The following is an 18,514-nucleotide window of genomic DNA, read 5'->3' as shown; positions in this document are numbered from 1 at the left end:
TTACTTCTTTGTTCGTTTAGGGCGGCGGTGGTCGTTTTCTCTTAAGTTTGTGGTGCCAGTGCCACTGCCTGAGTGGTATGCTTATAACTCCGCACTTCGGAGCTTCTTTCGTAGTTCTTTTCCTCTTAATAAAATACGTGTTAAGGGAAGTTCGCTAAAAAACATAACTCTAAATTTTACAAAGTCCAGCCGGATAAGTTGTCTTCTTATCTAAGCAGTACAAAAACGAATATGTATATGCCTGTAATCATAATTTTTTTTTGACAGTTCAACGGGAAAAACTCTTCCCCACCTGATTCATTGCATTGGAGAACAATTACAGAATTGTATCTCGGCGATTACATTGCTGAGTGGTGGGAGTTAAGGAAGAGGATAAACAGAGAACTCTAGGGGCTACATATTGGAAAACAACGTCTAGTGGTAGAATAGTACCCTGCCTGTAATCATAATCACCGACTGAACCTATTCAATCGCAGAGTCAAACATGCTTGAAACTGCTGGAGAAAATCTGGAGGACTCAGACGAATATTTTATCCAATCACGGCAGCAGCATCTCCCTTCTCGGGTCAACATGCTAGCTTGACCAGAGCTGGGCGAGATCTCGCGGCAACTCATCACGCTCGCGCGGCATCTTCTGCACATATCCGAGATCTCTCGGCGTCGGTTCTTCTCCGTCGCCGTCGACCGAGATGCCCGTCACCGTCGAGGACAGGGGCGGCGCCGCCACGCTGATGGTCGCGTCCCTCTTCCTCCTGGGCACCTGGCCGGCTCTCCTGACGCTGCTGGAGCGCAGAGGCCGGCTGCCCCAGCACACCTACCTCGACTACTCCGTCACCAACCTCCTCGCCGCCGTCCTCCTCGCCGTCGCGTTTGGGCAGCCTGGGGAGAGCAGGCCTGGCTTGCCAAGCTTCTTCACTCAGCTCAGCCAGGTCAGTCTTCGTATGTTTTCAGCTTCTGAAGTCACTGCTATTTCAGCTGGCGGAACCTGAATGTTTCGAGATCGAGGGTGACCGTGTCAGATGAAGAGTGCTTTCTGATCCAGAAGCATTCAAATTTTTATTTCTGGGTCATCTTCAGAAAAATCTTTCTTTGATTCGAAATGTGATGCTGGCAGATGCAGGATAATTGGCCTTCAGCCCTAATGGCAATGGCTGGCGGCCTTTTTCTCAGTCTTGGAAATCTTGTCTCGCAGTACGCGTGGGCGTTTGCCGGTCTGTCAGTGACAAACATCATCTGCTCAAGCATGACGGTAGTCATAGGTAGGCATCTCTGAATCTTTTGTCAGTGTGAAACTCAGCAGGCTCTTGACAACTTCTGATCTGAGCAGTTTAGAGTTCACTCATCTGCAGGGACAACAATCAACTACTTCCTTGATGGCCGCATAAATCGAGCCGAGATACTCTTCCCCGGCGTCGTGTGCTTCCTCATTGCGGTGTTCCTTGGCGCGGCCGTCCATTCTTCCAATGCCAAGGATGATGAACAGAAGCGTCTCCTTGGTATCAAGAATATCTAAACATTTGCAGGAAGAATGCAGACATCGAGCTCAGCAGTGACGTTTCTGACGAAGGTAGCATTTGATCGTTTGGAAGCTCAACTTACTTGGTTCAATCATGCAGAGGTTAAGAAGAAACCTGGTTCAATTTTCAGCAAAGTTGCTTCCTGATCCTGAAGAACCAATGGACGGCCATGAAGAAGAGTACAGCGCTTCCAATGAACCGAAACCGGGCACTGCAGAGTTCATCATTCAGGTCGAGGGGAGACGGTCCATCAAGGTTGCTCTCTTCTAGAAAAAGAAAAAAAAACTGAACCCTGCATCCATGCAGCATCATGCCTGACAGTGTGAAATCCCAATTCAGGTATTTGGATCCCACAGGCTGATAGGGCTCAGCCTGGTTTTCCTCGCCGGAGCCTGCTTCTCCCTCTTCTCGCCGGCGATCAACCTGGCCACCAACAACCAGTGGCACGCCCTGAGGAAGGGTGTCCCACACCTGGTGGTCTACACCGCCTTCTTCTACTTCTCGGTGTCATGTTTCGCGCTCGGGGTGTGCCTCAATGTCTGGTTCTTGTACCACACAATGGCCGGTGTGCCGGCATCAACTGTCGGAGCATATGCCAGGGACTGGAAGGGCAGGCATTGGGCCTTACTGGCAGGACTCCTGTGTGGGTTTGGGAACGGGTTTCAGTTCATGGGCGGCCAGGCTGCTGGGTATGCAGCTGCTGATGCAGTCCAGGTATTTTACCCATTCAGAGCTTCAGTCACTCGTTCATATTTATCTCATCAAACTTCTGATTCAACATTTGGTCTTCCAGGCGTTGCCACTTGTAAGCACATTCTGGGGCCTCATCCTCTTTGGGGAATACCGACTGTCATCAAGGAAGACATACCTGTTGCTTTCCGCTGTTGATGTTCGTTGTTGATGTTCGTCGTCGCGGTCGCTGTTCTCATTGCTTCAGCAGGGCATAGGAAGGCATTTGATACCAATGCTAAATTCATTGTAACGAGTTTGCACAGCACATCCCTTGATTTCAGAAACTTCAACATATCAAGCATCTATTATTGATTTTAACATAAAGATTTGAACAACACAAGTATAACTCCGTTCAAGTGCCTCCATGAACAAACCAAAAAAACGTATGAATATTCCAGTGTTCCAGTGTCTCAATGAACTACACAAAACATAGAAAAGAAAGAGGGCAGCTCTAAAGGAGCAGATGCTAGAGGAATCTTCCAAGGCTTCAGAGTATCCCAAATTGCTTCTCTAGCCTGCGGATCAGCTGCCAATTTTCATCAGTCATCTCATCCTGCAGCAAAACAAATTCACATGCGTTAGATGTATACATCAAAGAGTAGAAGAGTTGTACAAGCTTACTGATAGCACCAGTACTAGCAACATACCTGATAATACTCTTCCAGCACATCAATAGATTTCCTAGAGATTTGGCTGAGCAGCTCGTTGTCGGCATTAAAATGGCGTCCATACAATCGGGACCTCTCCTGAGGGTTCTCCCCAATTATCTGGCAGTGGAGATGAAATTTGTTAGCATTTTTGTTTCGAGTTTTCACTTGTCATAACTACAAAATTGTATTGAATGCTCGTACCTTTATCGACACTACTCCTTTCTTGGCAGAATCAATCGGCTTTCCATTGGATGTTTCCATGGAAGATATCCTCCCAAGGCTATGAACCACGTCTGCATCTCTATCCTTGCTTGGAACAGAGACACAAATTGGGGTTCCCACCTGAAATACAAGTATTCACACATTAACTGGTAGTAATCAATTTTGCAAATTCATCATTAAGAATAAACATACTCAGAACAAAGGGCTCATCAAAGTACCTTGACAACGCCTTCCAAAACTTCAACATCACAAACAATTGGATCTTTTTTATGGTAGACATGGTTTGGCAGAACCTTAAGGGTGCATGGGAACACTGCCTCAGCTGCATATTGCTTCTTCTTCTCTTCCTTCAGTTTCTTAATGTGATCAGTAAAGCTGTCAACAAGCTTGTATACCGTATGAGCCATAAAAATCTTCACCCCTGACTCAGCTGCAAGGTCAAAAGCCTCAGGCATTACTTTGACATCAAAGGCCAAGATGGCTGCATACTCTTCTTTCCTCTTCAGCATAGCAGTCGCTTTCAGGACATCCTGCTTGTGCACTGGGCCTAAGTTGCAACCACCAACAGGAATGTCCAAAGAAAGGGTCTTCAAATGCTCAATAATGGCTTCCAAGGTTCCAAGACTAGATGCTTGCACATAGACACCCTCCTTGCAAGTTTTGATCCTACTTATTTCTTCTATTGCTGTTCCATCATTACCCTCACCCCTTTCATCCTCATTGAACAGGCTGTTGGCATTACTGATTTCTTGCACTGCAGCGGCTTCAGCTTGTTCCAGATCATCCCCAGGTTTCACCACAATGAGAGCAGTGCCTGCTATAGCATGTCGCAGTCCCTAAAAAAGATAAAAGAGTAAAATGCACTAGGGGTCCTTAAACTAGTTGACCTGTTCTGTTTAGGTCCATGAACTTCGAAATTGCATTTTTAGGTCCATGATCTATTCAAGTGTGTCAATTGAGATCCAAAACGCCTCTGTCAGCGTTGACCGCCTACGTGGACCGCCACGTCGGATCTAACGTGGACAACATATTTGCACATTGACCCTCCCGAGCCGAGCCTTCCTCAATTCTCCCCGTCCTTTCATCTCCTCCTCTGCTCCCGCACCGTGCGGCCGCCGCAGCCCTGTTGCTCGGCTCCTGCCTGGCCGCTGCTCGGCTCCCTCCCCGCGCATTGGCCATGGGCGCTCCTGCTCCCTCCCTGCGCCGGCCATGGGCGCGCCCCTCCTCCCTCCCTCCTCCGGCCTCAGCTCCGCGGCGCCGTGGCCTCTCCCCTCCTCCCTCGCCGCGCCGCCCTGGTCCTCCTCCTCCCTCGCCGCGGAGGCCCGTGGCGCGGAGGCGCACCGCCGCCGGCCGGATCCGCGCGCGGCGCGGCGTTGCCCCGCCCCCGGCAGCGCGGACCGAGCTCGGGCCGTCTCTCTGGCCGCCGGCCATGGCGACGACGGCCCCTCCTCCCTTCCTCTCCCTCCCGCTCGAGCTCACGGGGGGCAGAGCAGGGCGCCGCCGCGGCCCCTGCTCCGTGGCCAGCAGGGCCGGGCACGCGCGGCGGGCGAGCACCCTCCCTGCTCGCGCAGAGCAGCGAGCCGCGCCGCCCCTCCCCGGCTCGCTGCCCCTCCCCACCTCGAGCTGGCCCGCGCGCTGGCACCGGCGGCGCGGAGGAGGTGCGGAGGATGGCGGCGTCAAGGAGGCGGCGGCGGGCCTCCCTCTGCTCGCGGCGGCCACGGCCCCTGCTCGGCCGGGCGCGCGCGAGGCGAAGGTGGAGGCGACTGGGCGAGCGCCGCGGATCCCCGGCCCTCCCCTGCACACGCGGCGCGGCGGAGTAGTGCGGACGGCCCGCGGGTGGCTCGCCCACGGCGCGACGGAGGCAGGGCGACCCGGGCCCCCTCTCCTACTCCATGGCAGGCCCGCTCGAGCTCGGCCGGAGCGGCGCGCAGGGCGTGGAGGAGCGGGAGCGGTTCGCGGCGGCGCAGGCCTGCAGTAGGGGAGCGGCGCGCGCAAGAAGCTAGGGAGGCGTGCGCGAATCTAGGCGGGCCAGCGCGGGATCGGCGGCGCGCGGGAGGCCGGTGCAGGCTCGCGGGCTTGTGGGGGCGCGCGTCCAGGCAGCGGCAGCACAGAGCAGCGGCTCCGGCTGCTCTTCCTCCCCTGCGCTTTCGCTCGCCCTCGCATGCGGTGAACCCCGCCATAGCCACACTCGGCTCCGGCCGCCGCCGCCATGGCCCCGCGCGAGCTGCAGGGGGCGGCGACAGATGGAGCAGGGGATGGGGCGGAGCCGGCGCAGGGGAGGAGAGGAGGGAGAGGCCGCCGCCGCTCCATCTCGCCAACACCGCAACTCCGTCCGCCCATGGAGCCACGGAGGGCTGCGCCAGGCTCCGTCGGCGACCCTCCCCTGCTCCCTCGGCGACGAGTGCGGACGGCTGAGCGCGGCGGGGAGGAGAGGGGGTGTTTTGCATATATGCCCCGCTCTCGCAACAGGCCCAGTCCATGTTAGATCCGACTTGGCGGTCCACGTAGGCGGTCAATACTGGTCAAAGACGTTTTGGACCTCAATTGACACACTTAAATAGATCGTGGACCTAAAAATGCACTTTCGAAGTTCATGGACCTAAACAGAACAGGTCAACTAGTTTAAGGACCCTCAGTGCATTTTACTCAAGATAAAATAAGCAAACGAGTACTTTGGAAATTGGAGTTTTTCATAAATAAATGATAATAAAAATTAGAACTTACTCGCACTGCAATTTTTACCCCTTGGGCAGCTTTAAGCTCCTCGTGATGCTTATATACTCCCTGATTGAGAAGTCACAGGGATATGCTAGTCAGAACACCCGAAAGAATTATTCTTGATTCAGTGCAAAAACATTAAAGTCATGTTTCCTCATCCACCCAATTAAAATTCTAAGGCACATACAATAAAACATAGTTTTACTTTAAGTAACTAGGAATATTGAATATGCCAGCAAGGACTACTTAAAACTCACACCTTTCATTCACAAACTTTACAAAGTTCAAATTAGGATACAGGGAAAAGCATGAATGGAAACATAGAATTCCAGATATTTGGAATCAAGTTGTGGTTTCAAACTCAGCAGTCGGTGATAACTATTCAACCACACGAAGAACGGAATCAACTTATCCAAAAAATTCCGTTATAATTAGTGATCATGTATTCATGGTAGTTAACTTACATTATATTTTTTGAGGCCCTTTTGTTGTTTCTGTCGTGATTTTTTTTTATCGATGTATCTATGAAGTTTCAGGTTTAGGTGATGCAAATGTGTATGTCTCAGCTGCACACCAGCCTACTTAAACTACTCCCAATCAAAGAAACATAAAAACACCGATGTCTGAAAGATCTTGTAAAATTACTCCAAACAAATAAACAAACAGAATACCAGTTACAGATAGCTTGTATACACGGCTGATGAGCCAGAAATAAAGGAAGTGCAAATGTCCACAAGTTCTTCAAATCAAAGTTCTTAAAAAACTATTTAACCTTGTTGCGAATGACAGGGGAAAACTAAATCTGTTTTAACATCAAGATATTAATCTGATGCAAGAATGAAACATGCATGAATGTGGAATATGCAAATATGCATTAGCTAAATGTTGTGCCAACAAAGTTGTATCCTGAAGGGGTTCGCAGATGGTTATATGTCAAAAGAAAAAAATCTGAGATGTAATACCTGATCCAGCAATGATACAAACTATATCCATGATAAAAAATGAACAATGGTAACACATTGTCTCAGAGTCCTTCTAAAACATAGGATTAAAATGAGGCATCCTGACATTTGGAAGTACGAATTTATAGTAGAACAGCATTAGCAGCAAGCACAAACATGACTATTGAGTGCATATGTACCTAGATTCTAGAGTCCGTAAATTAGACTAAATTGTATATGCTAACTGTTACTGGACAAGTATTAATGCTGATGTCCAGAAGGTTTTGTAAATCTTTGCAACAAGGTACAGACTGATATTCTAGTTCTCGATAATACATAAACAGTTGATAAGATAATAATATACAAAATATTACAACCATAGCTTTTTAAAAAAATTATTACACCCATGTATGTTACTATGTGCTGCTAACTACACCCAAAAAGATATGCAGGAACAAAACAAAATGATTTCATTATTCACTCACCTTAGCTTTCAGTTCTTTCATGGGATAAGGTGTCAACAAATATCTTATGTTGGTTGTGACAGGCCCCTGCAGATGAAAATGAAAAGGTTCTGAAATCAGATGAGGCAACATTCAAGGCTGCATTTTGAATTTTTAACAATAAAGAAGAACATACCTGTTTGGTGCAAACAACTATTTGATCACCTTTACGAAGTGCACCATTAATCAGCACTACATCAATAGTAGTTCCGAAATCTTTGTCTTCATTGACCTCCAGCACAGTACACTGACAGAAATAAACATATATGGCAACAAAATCACATTTACATCGCCTTGCAATGAATAATGATCTATGTAACAAAATCAGTTGCTGAAGTGTGATTTAAATTTTAATACAAACTCTCAAAAAATAGAAAGATGTCCATACTCATAATGCCAATCAAAAGGAAAGTTGACAGAGTAATGGCTCAAGAACAAACCTCTACATTATTGGCATATGTCAGTCTTTCCATCATTATTTCTGGCACCCACCGCACCAGCAGCAGCAGAAGGTCTGGAATGCCTTCAGCACTGGAGGATATTAGGGTACAAGTTAGACAGAAAATAAAATTATAGAAATATATTGAAATAACCTAAATAAAACAATTGAGCACAGAATATAGCTAACAGACCTTACAGCGCTAGTTGGGACAATATTCACCACTCCTTTCATCCTCTTGTTTTCATAATACAGGGCGGCGTTGAAGCCATTTTCCTTAAGTTGTGTTACAACCTGTTAAATTAACAAAATTATGAAAAAAAGATCAAATCAATTGATCAGTGGTAGCAAATCAATGCACAGGATGACATGTACATACCTCAGTTACCCTCCATTTGAATTCGCTTTGGACATCTTCAGATTGGCTCTTGAGCGCTTTTGCTATTGGTGCATTGGGACAAGTCTTCCACCTATACAGCCGATCAACCTTGTTCAAGGCAACAATAAACCTCACGTTGCGGTGTTTCAAAAGATCAAGGGACTCAATGGTCTGCTTCTCCAGCCCACGCGTAATATCAACAACCACTACAGCAATGTCACACAAACTTGATCCCCTCAAGCGCATGTTACTGAATGACTGGTGGCCAGGGGTGTCAATTACAAGCAAACCAGGAACCTTGATTGTGGCCTCAGCTTTCAGGGAGGACCTCTCCCTGATATTCTCAACTGGTAAGTAGGTTGCACCAATCTGCTGTGTGATTCCCCCAGCCTCTCCACCCTGAACATTGCTTCGCCGGATGCAATCAAGCAGCTTTGTTTTTCCAGCATCCACGTGCCCAAGGATACAACATATTGGTGCTCGAAGCTCCCTATCAATGCCATTGCTTGAACCATCATCCTGAAGGATAGAGACCACATCTTCCCCCATATCATCAGATAAACTCATCGAGTCAGCAATCGGAGCAGCAGAGTACACATGTTTTTCCTCTGTTCGCTCATCTTCCTCTTCTCCAAAAGGGGGAGAATCACCACACAACTGAGCATCAAATTCGCCAAAGCTCTTATTCTCCCAAGCATCATCGTCGTCGATTCCACTGCTATCTTCTGATAATGGTTGGGTAATCTGTTCCTTGCTCAATTCCAGCACATCAACAACTACTCCATCAGTATCTTCCAGGGAAGCATTGCTCTGCATGTCCTCCAATTGCTTCTCAATTACATGAGTTTCTCCCAAATTAGTTCCAGATTGATGCTTGGGCTGTGATTTTGACTTTCTCGACTCATACACGGGCCTTCTGTGCCTACCCTCACCGCTGGCGGCATCAGGGACGGCGATGCCGAGCCGCCTTCGCGCATCCTCCATCCGGCGCTTCTCCTCCCGCTCGGCCCGCTTCCGCGCCTCCTCCTGCCTCTTGCGCCGCCTCTCCTCCCGCGCCCTCCTCTCCTCCTCGGCGCGCCTCTCCGCCTCCTCCCTGGCCCTGCGCTCCTCCTCGGCGCGCCTTGCCTCCTCCTCCCGGCGCCCCTCCTCCGCGCGCCGCTCCTCCTCGCGCGCGCGCGCCAGGTGCTCTTGGATCATCCGGACGTGCTGCCTCGGCGCCGGCCTCGCGCCACTAGCCGCCGCCTGCTTCTTCCGGCCTCCGCCAGCGCCAGCGGCGCCGCGGGACCCCGCCGTGGGCGTCCTCGACGACATCGGGGCGGAGACGGGTGCGGTGCCGGCGGTCCAGGTTGGCGAGGGGGCGGACGCACATACGGCGGCGGGGAAACACGTTACAAAGGTTTAGGACTAGGGTCTATACCTTTAAATTCGTCATATATTGTGTACAATAGTGACGCTTCATTAAAATGTCATAAAATTTTCGTCATAGATCACCATATTTTTTGTAGTTTATGCAACTCTGCATTTGGACTTTGGTATTGTATCGACTATTGTATGGAGTTGTATCGACTATTGTATGGAGTTGTATCGACTATTGTATGGATTTGTATCGAATATTATCTGGATTTGTATCGCCGTATATATGAACTGTATAAGCATTGTATATTTGATTGTGGTCATATATACGCCATTAATAAAAAAATAGCCTGAAAGACACCTTTGCCGTGTGCCAGGGCCAGGGCACACGGCAAAGGTGCCATTGTTTGCCGTGTGCCAGGCCGTTACGGCACACGGCAAATGCCCTTTTCAATGGGGTTTCGAGCACTGCACTTTATTTTGCCGTGGGCAAAGAAAAGCACTCGGCAAAGTGTTTGCCGTGTGCCCGAAATGTAGCACACGGCAAATAAACTCTTTGTCGGCCGTTGTATGCCGTGCGCTGTTTGCCGTGTGCCCCTGGCACACGGCAAACATGCACAGTCCCGTAGAGTTTCTCGTACCGGAGTATGTAGTGTAGCCAACATGGCATTACGCTTCGCTGGAGCAACTTCAGATGTTGCAACTTGTAGCCTACATACTCACCCTATGATCTACCTGTTGATTGGCAGGTGCAGGCGTGCCATCTTAAGAAGTTGTGGACCAAGGGCTCCCTAACATTGGATGGTGCTCACTTGTATACACACAGTCATCCCGGTTTACGTATGAGGTGAGTGTTATACTTCGCTCAGGTCCTTTTGTGATGCCAGTAGACATTGCGAATGCCTTTTTTTCTCCTTGGAGGACTACTGATCTTTTTTTTATGTGGCCTTTGTAGAAAAAATATGTTCAAGATCTTGCCAAGATCAAACATCCAGAAGATATCACTTTTGAAGGTTCTTGTTGGCTAGATGCCCTCAGATGCAACCAAGTTGACAAACAATGATTGCAGAGACAAGGAAGGCGTTCACCCATGTACTTCAGTTTGAGATGCATCGCATCTTTTGAATTTTTCCTCTAGACGACTAGGAACAGATACCCTATGCTAGTACACAGAAGTATTATCCGCTAAGGATATTTTGCAATCCAACTTTGGAGTTCAGTGGTTTTGCACCGATACATTTTTTAATGTATTTTTGTCCCTCGTTAAAATGCTTGTCATCATCCTAATCGTGAAAGCCAAATGTGAAAGGGAAAGAAGTGCGTCAGTCATCACTTTGAGTAACAGAACACCTCTCGACTAAAATCGTACTAGCTTTGCAAGCACCCCATATATTCTGCTCAGTACCACAGTATATTAAGTAAGTTGTCAACTAAAATCTTATCTCACATTATGGATCTGAAAAAACATAATGTCCTCTCTTAATATAAAGATGCGCAACTCTCCTGTGTGTTCGAGAAAAAAAAACGTATGAGTCTTTACCATTAACTGACTTGAAGATCTGCAAAATAATGTTGACATTCTACTTGGAACCTGCAGAAATTCGATACAGATGAATTAGAATATTTTTCGAGATATGATTAACTGAAAGAAGATTAATCCGAAGTCAAAAAATAAGATAATAGTTCAGGTATGAATTTGCCATATAACGCTTAATTAGCAGGTCGGCTGCATTAACAGGTTTTCGAGCCGGAAGTTCGGATGCATGTTTATATATTTGTAAAATTGGTAAATGTGATGTCATGTTGTTTGTATATTTGTAAATATATTATTATAGCTAAATAACTTTATTATATGATTGTATTTGACTTTTAGTTATTTTTCAATATTCTTTGAATTCGAACACGACCAATTGATGTATAGTACTGTAGAGCTCAGGTACATGTAGCAATTCCAAAAGAATAATCGGTAATTAACAAATTAAATAAAACTGGATATGGGAGAAATGAGGAAACACTTTGGTACCGGTTGGAAAGACCAATCTGTATCAAAGGGGCTGCTCGCATGCGTCAGCGTGGCAGTCTCTGAGGTACCGGTTGGTCATTCCAACTGGTACCTAAGGTGGTCTTGAGCACAGAATAAAATACCTGGTGTCCTAGAGCAACCCCAAAGGTCCCGGTTTCGAGGTACCGGTTGAAAAACTTTTCAACCGGTCCCTAAGGATCTTTCCAACCGGTGCCCATAACCCTTTTTCTAGTAGTGCTAGGCTAAGTAAGGTTAAAGCCCAAACTAGAGGTTACGTTAAGTTTAAGCTTCAGGTTATTGCAATTCAAATATAAACCACACAAAAAAGTACAATTGCAAACCAAATAAAATCCAAAATCGCACCGGCAAAACCATCTTAAAAATTTAAATTTAAGTTCGGTGTAGTAGCGTTGACTCCATTATTCTACGTGCTGGGGACCTGATGGTTCATGACACAGATGACGAGGGATTAGATCCGGTCTGGATGAGACGCTCTCTCCAAATATGGAATGACCACAAGAAATAGAAGAGACAAACTACACTATTCATTTTCAACATGTTACATTAGATTTTTCCGCACAATACTTGTCTGTTGTTTTTGTCCATGGTATCTAATTATAGCACCAACAAATTGTTGGTTACTACTCACTATTCTAATAATATAATAAGGTCATGACCTTAGCTACATGTTTACTGTCCCTTTTGTCATATTTATAGATTAAAATAATGGTTCCAGAAATTGCTGCCGGTTTGTAGTTCATGGACATAGACTATTTATACTATAAGAACAAAACTTCATATAATGTTGGCAAAAAAGTATTTTAGTGAATGCTTTGCTGCAAACTTATATCAGATCAATTTCCTTTTTTCAAAAAATGTGCTAGGCTATTATTTTTCATAATGTTGTGGTACATTTTAGATCTCATATATAGCACTGACATGGGATGATAAACAAAGGAACCTCTTTTTGGACACTCATTTATTTACATAAAAACTATCCACATATATCCGAAAATCTCTTTCCTGACTTAAACTATATTAGTGCTCATATAATCTGAGAATAAAAATTGTAATGAGAAACAACTCCATGCTTGTAGCCCTGCAGTGATATATGCGCCGGAGCTGGTATATATACTATTTATATAAATCTGGTGACCTTATCCAAGAATTGAACAGTGTCTTCAGCTTCTTCAGAAACACATTTGGTTGATGGTAAACAACAAAACCCATCAATTGATTCAAAAAAATCAAATTACGGTCAGGTTTTCTTTTTGTCTGTCCAAATGGAAACAAATATTGTTTAAATTTGATTTTTTTGTCTGTCCAAATGGAAATAAATATTGTTTACATATTTGACGGGTTTTGTTGTTTACCATCAACCAAATGTGTTTCTGAAGAAGCTGAAGACACTGTTTAATTCTTGGATAAGGTCACCAGATTTATATAAATAGTATATATACCAGCTCCGGCGCATATATCACTGCAGGGCTACAAGCATGGAGTTGTTTCTCATTACAATTTTTATTCTCAGATTATATGAGCACTAATATAGTTTAAGTCAGGAAAGAGATTTTCGGATATATGTGGATAGTTTTTATGTAAATAAATGAGTGTCCAAAAAGAGGTTCCTTTGTTTATCATCCCATGTCAGTGCTATATATGAGATCTAAAATGTACCACAACATTATGAAAAATAATAGCCTAGCACATTTTTTGAAAAAAGGAAATTGATCTGATATAAGTTTGCAGCAAAGCATTCACTAAAATACTTTTTTGCCAACATTATATGAAGTTTTGTTCTTATAGTATAAATAGTCTATGTCCATGAACTACAAACCGGCAGCAATTTCTGGAACCATTATTTTAATCTATAAATATGACAAAAGGGACAGTAAACATGTAGCTAAGGTCATGACCTTATTATATTATTAGAATAGTGAGTAGTAACCAACAATTTGTTGGTGCTATAATTAGATACCATGGACAAAAACAACAGACAGGTATTGTGCGGAAAAATCTAATGTAACATGTTGAAAATGAATAGTGCAGTTTGTCTCTTCTATTTCTTGTGGTCATTCAATATTTGGAGAGAGCGTCTCATCCATACCGGATCTAATCCCTCGTCATCTGTGTCATGAACCATCAGGTCCCCAGCACGTAGAATAATGGAGTCAACGCTACTACACCGAACTTAAATTTAAATTTTTAAGATGGTTTTGCCGGTGCGATTTTGGATTTTATTTGGTTTGCAATTGTACTTTTTTGTGTGGTTTATATTTGAATTGCAATAACCTGAAGCTTAAACTTAACGTAACCTCTAGTTTGGGCTTTAACCTTACTTAGCCTAGCACTACTAGAAAAAGGGTTATGGGCAACGGTTGGAAAGATCCTTAGGGACCGGTAGAAAAGTTTTTCAACCGGTACCTCGAAACCGGGACCTTTGGGGTTGCTCTAGGACACCAGGTATTTTATTCTGTGCTCAAGACCACCTTAGGTACCAGTTGGAATGACCAACCGGTACCTCAGAGACTGCCATGCTGACGCATGCGAGAAGCCCCTTTGATACAGATTGGTCTTCCTAACCGGTACCAAAGTGTTTCCTCATTTCTCCCATATCCAGTTTTATTTAATTTGTTATTTACCGATTATTCTTTTGGAATTGCTACATGTACCTGAGCTCTACAGTACTATCCATCCATTGGTCGTGTTCGAATTCAAAGAATATTGAAAAATAACTAAAAGTCAAATGCAATCATATAATAAAGTTATTTAGCTATAATAATATATTTACAAATATACAAACAACATGACATCACATTTACCAATTTTACAAATATATAAACATGCATCCGAACTTCCGGCTCGAAAACCTGTTAATGCAGCCGACCTGCTAATTAAGCGTTATATGGCAAATTCATACCTGAACTATTATCTTATTTTTTGACTTCGGATTAATCTTCTTTCAGTTAATCATATCTCGAAAAATATTCTAATTCATCTGTATCGAATTTCTGCAGGTTCCAAGTAGAATGTCAACATTATTTTGCAGATCTTCAAGTCAGTTAATGGTAAAGACTCATACGTTTTTTTTCTCGAACACACAGGAGAGTTGCGCATCTTTATATTAAGAGAGGACATTATGTTTTTTCAGATCCATAATGTGAGATAAGATTTTAGTTGACAACTTACTTAATATACTGTGGTACTGAGCAGAATATATGGGGTGCTTGCAAAGCTAGTACGATTTTAGTCGAGAGGTGTTCTGTTACTCAAAGTGATGACTGACGCACTTCTTTCCCTTTCACATTTAGGCTTTCACGATTAGGATGATGACAAGCATTTTAACGAGCGCCAAAAATACATTAAAAAATGTATCGGTGCAAAACCACTGAACTCCAAAGTTGGATTGCAAAATATCCTTAGCGGATAATACTTCTGTGTACTAACATAGGGTATCTGTTCCTAGTCGTCTAGAGGAAAAATTCAAAAGATGCGATGCATCTCAAACTGAAGTACATGGGTGAACGCCTTCCTTGTCTCTGCAATCATTGTTTGTCAACTTGGTTGCATCTGAGGGCATCTAGCCAACAAGAACCTTCAAAAGTGATATCTTCTGGATGTTTGATCTTGGCAAGATCTTGAACATATTTTTTCTACAAAGGCCACATAAAAAAAAGATCAGTAGTCCTCCAAGGAGAAAAAAAGGCATTCGCAATGTCTACTGGCATCACAAAAGGACCTGAGCGAAGTATAACACTCACCTCATACGTAAACCGGGATGACTGTGTGTATACAAGTGAGCACCATCCAATGTTAGGGAGCCCTTGGTCCACAACTTCTTAAGATGGCATGCCTGCACCTGCCAATCAACAGGTAGATCATAGGGTGAGTATGTAGGCTACAAGTTGCAACATCTGAAGTTGCTCCAGCGAAGCGTAATGCCATGTTGGCTACACTACATACTCCGGTATGAGAAAGACCACGGGACTGTGCATGTTTGCCGTGTGCCAGGGGCACACGGCAAAGACAGGTTTACACTCGGCAAAGTGTTTGTCGAGTATAACACACGGCAAACAGCGCACGGCATACAACGGCCGACAAAGAGCTTGTTTGCCGTGTGCTACATTTCGGGCACACGGCAAACACTTTGCCGAGTGCTTTTCTGGGCCCACGGCAAAATAAAGTGCAGTGCTCGGAACCCCATTGAAAAGGGCGTTTGCCGTGTGCCGTAACGGCCTGGCACACGGCAAACAAGAGGCTGTTTGCCGTGTGTCACGCCCCTGGCACACCGCAAACAATGGCACATTTGCCGTGTGTCACGCCCCTGGTACACGGCAAACAATGGCACCTTTGCCGTGTGCCCTGGCCCTGGCACACGGCAAAGGTGTCTTTCAGGCTGTTTTTTTATTAATGGCGTATATATGACCACAATCAAATATACAAAGCTTATACAGTTCATATATACATCGATACAAATCCAGATAATATTCGATACAAATCCATACAATACTCGAATCAAATCCATACAATAGTTGATACAAATCCATACAATAGTCGATACAACTCCATACAACAGTCGATACAATACCACAGTCAAAATGCAGAGTTGCATAAACTACAAGAAATATGGTGATCTATGACGAAAATTTTATGACATTTTAATGGAGCGTCACTATTGTACACAATCTATGACGAATTTGAAGGTATGGACCCTAGGCTTAGAACTCTATAACGTTTTATCGAATTCGTCATAATTGAGCCCACAAAACATGATGTTTTAACATTAATATCATAAAAAATCGTCATAGTTATTTTAACTATATGTTTTGACATTTTCATTTTTAATTCAAGTTTTTTCTTCTCTTATTTGATGCTTACGTGGCAGCCTAGTCAGCGCACATGAAAAGCAAACTAAAAGCCTCAAACCAAATTTCAACATTCTACTAAGTCCTATTCCGCTCCCTATCCTCCCGTGGTACATGCATATGTGATTGAATAAAAAAAAGTGATTGAAAAAAATTTGAATTTGGCATTAAACCTATCCTCCCGCAGTATGCATATGTGATTGGGAAAAAAATTGGTGTGCGAAAAAAAGGTTAGTGTTAAATAAAAAGTGGAAACAAGGAGAGCGCAAATACCACCACACCACTTCGGCAAAATAACGGCGCCACCAGGATTCGAACCAACGCAAGTGTTACCAGTATGCTGCGCCTCTGTTTGTGACTAAGCGAGTTATTATCTGGTTTTATCTAACTACTGCGAAAATAGATCTGCTAAGAGAAAAATAGTGAGGCAATAGGGAATCGAACCGTGGCCTGGAGCATTAGACGCGCAAAACATTTACCAACTGGGCTGCATCTTATGTTCTGACATTGACTGGTATTTCTTTATTTATACAAGTATCGCGTATTGTAATTCCGAGAAAAAAGAGATGCATTGAGTAGTGGGGATTCGAACCCGGTTCACGGAGATGAGAAAAGGGTGCCCTACCAGCGCGCCAGGAATTCGCTTGTGAAGATAATGGGTAACAAAACACTCATATAGTCATTTATAACGTAGTCTGTAATGAAGTACAGATGTTTGATTCATATTTTTCTTTTTAATCTGCAATTAAATTTTATAATTGGTATTTCTCCCTCATAACAACTCCAAATTTGATGGTTCTTTTTCTCAACTTTTCTAAAATCATGATCTTTCATGTAATGGCATTTGTTTATGTTAATTACTATTTCCTGGATCTTTTTCATACGGCTTGTTTTCTTCCACCTAAATTGAAAGTAGAAAAAAAATATGTTTTTTCATAAAAATTGGTAACGTAAGTTCATATTTTCTAATGATATGGTGATAATAAGGTTGTGTCCAAATATGAGGTGCATACGAGTTCAAAAATATGATGAGGTATTCAAATCTCAAAGTTTTGACTTGAATTACAGCATACTTTGTGAGAGATGTATCCATTATAAACAATGTATACTTCAAACATCATAAAATTTTAAAACAAATTTATGTCAAGATTATACATTCATAAAATGATTCTATAACAATTTACAGAATTTTTCAGTGAAGTTTTAGATATTATTATCATTAGTTTATAATAAAGTTGCAAGTAGACGTTTGACTTATCCCTAGTAAACATTTGAAATTTTCAACTATTTTCATGATATGAGCTATAATAGAACAGAGAAACTTAAAATATATTTTGAGGGATTTTTTGGATATTATTCTCATTATTTTATATTAAAGTTGCATATAAACTCACAGAAATTCAATTTAAACAATTAAAAATAGTAAATAAGTTGTAAAATTATCGATACTTGTAGAAGAAAATTTATATAAAGTTTACTATATATAAAAAATATATTGGTGTCTATAAGATAACTATTTGAACATGTTACTTTACAATGGTGTTATAAAATAAAAATATAAAAAGAAAAACATTTGACAGACAAAGTATGAGAAAGCCCGTTCAGCCCAACAATTTCTGTCCATTCATATCTGGCCGCGCCCCTCCTCGCCTTCCCCGTCGTTGCCCCTCCCTTCCCTTCCGCGGCTCGCAAGCAGGAGCCGTAAGATCCACGGGCGGAGCGGAGGCCACGTGCGCAGATCCGCGGTGCAGCAGGGGCGCGGAGGCCGACAGCGGAGGTCGACGGTGTAGTTCCGCGGAGCAGCAGGGCAGCGGCGCGTCGGTGCACGGGGCCGGCGAGGGCAGCGGGCGGGACAAGTGGGGCGGCGGTGCGTCGGCCTTCCTGGGAGCGGTGGCGCCGCGCCCCTCGTTTTTTGATTCAAAGCGTCAATTTTGTTGATCTCGTGATGCAAAGGCAAGTAATCTTTGTACCCCTCTCGATTTCTTCCTTTTCAACATTTAATTTCATGGGATTACATGTAAATCTCGTGAGAATTCTCACTTTCTCCTTTGATCTGTGAAGGAATCGAGTGGATCTGCTTGTCCTCACTTTCTCCTTTGATCTGTGAAAGAATTGAGTGGATCTTCCCGGATCCGGCACGGCGACGCGATGGCCGGCCTCCTAGTGCGTGAG

General features: G+C 44.1%; 1 protein-coding gene and 1 pseudogene across 2 annotated transcripts; one reads left to right on the top strand and one right to left on the bottom strand.

Moving 5' to 3' along the window:
- The first annotated feature begins 251 nt into the window (after window positions 1-251).
- On the top strand, window positions 252-2,631 carry LOC120694130 (annotated as a pseudogene).
- On the bottom strand, window positions 1,947-9,472 carry LOC120694129 (eukaryotic translation initiation factor 5B-like). Of its 2 annotated transcripts, XM_039977300.1 has the most exons (11): window positions 8,102-9,472; window positions 7,916-8,016; window positions 7,724-7,814; window positions 7,420-7,530; window positions 7,266-7,331; window positions 5,846-5,905; window positions 3,340-3,957; window positions 3,101-3,241; window positions 2,897-3,016; window positions 2,736-2,802; window positions 1,947-2,069 (listed from the first exon to the last, which is right to left on the bottom strand). In XM_039977300.1, the coding sequence occupies exons 1-10, from the start codon at window positions 9,410-9,412 to the stop codon at window positions 2,737-2,739; spliced, it is 2,685 nt and encodes an 894-aa protein (XP_039833234.1). In that variant the 5' UTR covers window positions 9,413-9,472; the 3' UTR covers window positions 1,947-2,069; window position 2,736. The 2 variants fall into 2 exon arrangements, with proteins under 2 accessions (XP_039833234.1, XP_039833233.1); XM_039977299.1 differs by lacking the exon at window positions 1,947-2,069 and having other exon boundaries at window positions 2,525-2,802.
- Window positions 9,473-18,514: the final 9,042 nt, after the last annotated feature.

The sequence above is a fragment of the Panicum virgatum genome, unplaced genomic scaffold, assembly GCF_016808335.1.
Source record: "Panicum virgatum strain AP13 unplaced genomic scaffold, P.virgatum_v5 scaffold_3456, whole genome shotgun sequence".
Taxonomy (NCBI): Eukaryota; Viridiplantae; Streptophyta; class Magnoliopsida; order Poales; family Poaceae; genus Panicum; species Panicum virgatum.
This window is presented reverse-complemented; position numbering and strand designations above follow the sequence as displayed.

Bases quoted from the DNA above. Each gene is read 5' to 3' on its own strand.
- LOC120694129 (XM_039977300.1), bottom strand. From the start codon at position 9,412: ATGTCGTCGAGGACGCCCACGGCGGGGTCCCGCGGCGCCGCTGGCGCT. The intron at 7,332-7,419 runs GTATGTTCTTCT...TTTCATCTGCAG, and splicing joins TAGTTGTTTGCACCAAACAG to GGGCCTGTCACAACCAACAT. The intron at 3,242-3,339 runs GTACTTTGATGA...CTTGTATTTCAG, and splicing joins TTTTGGAAGGCGTTGTCAAG to GTGGGAACCCCAATTTGTGT.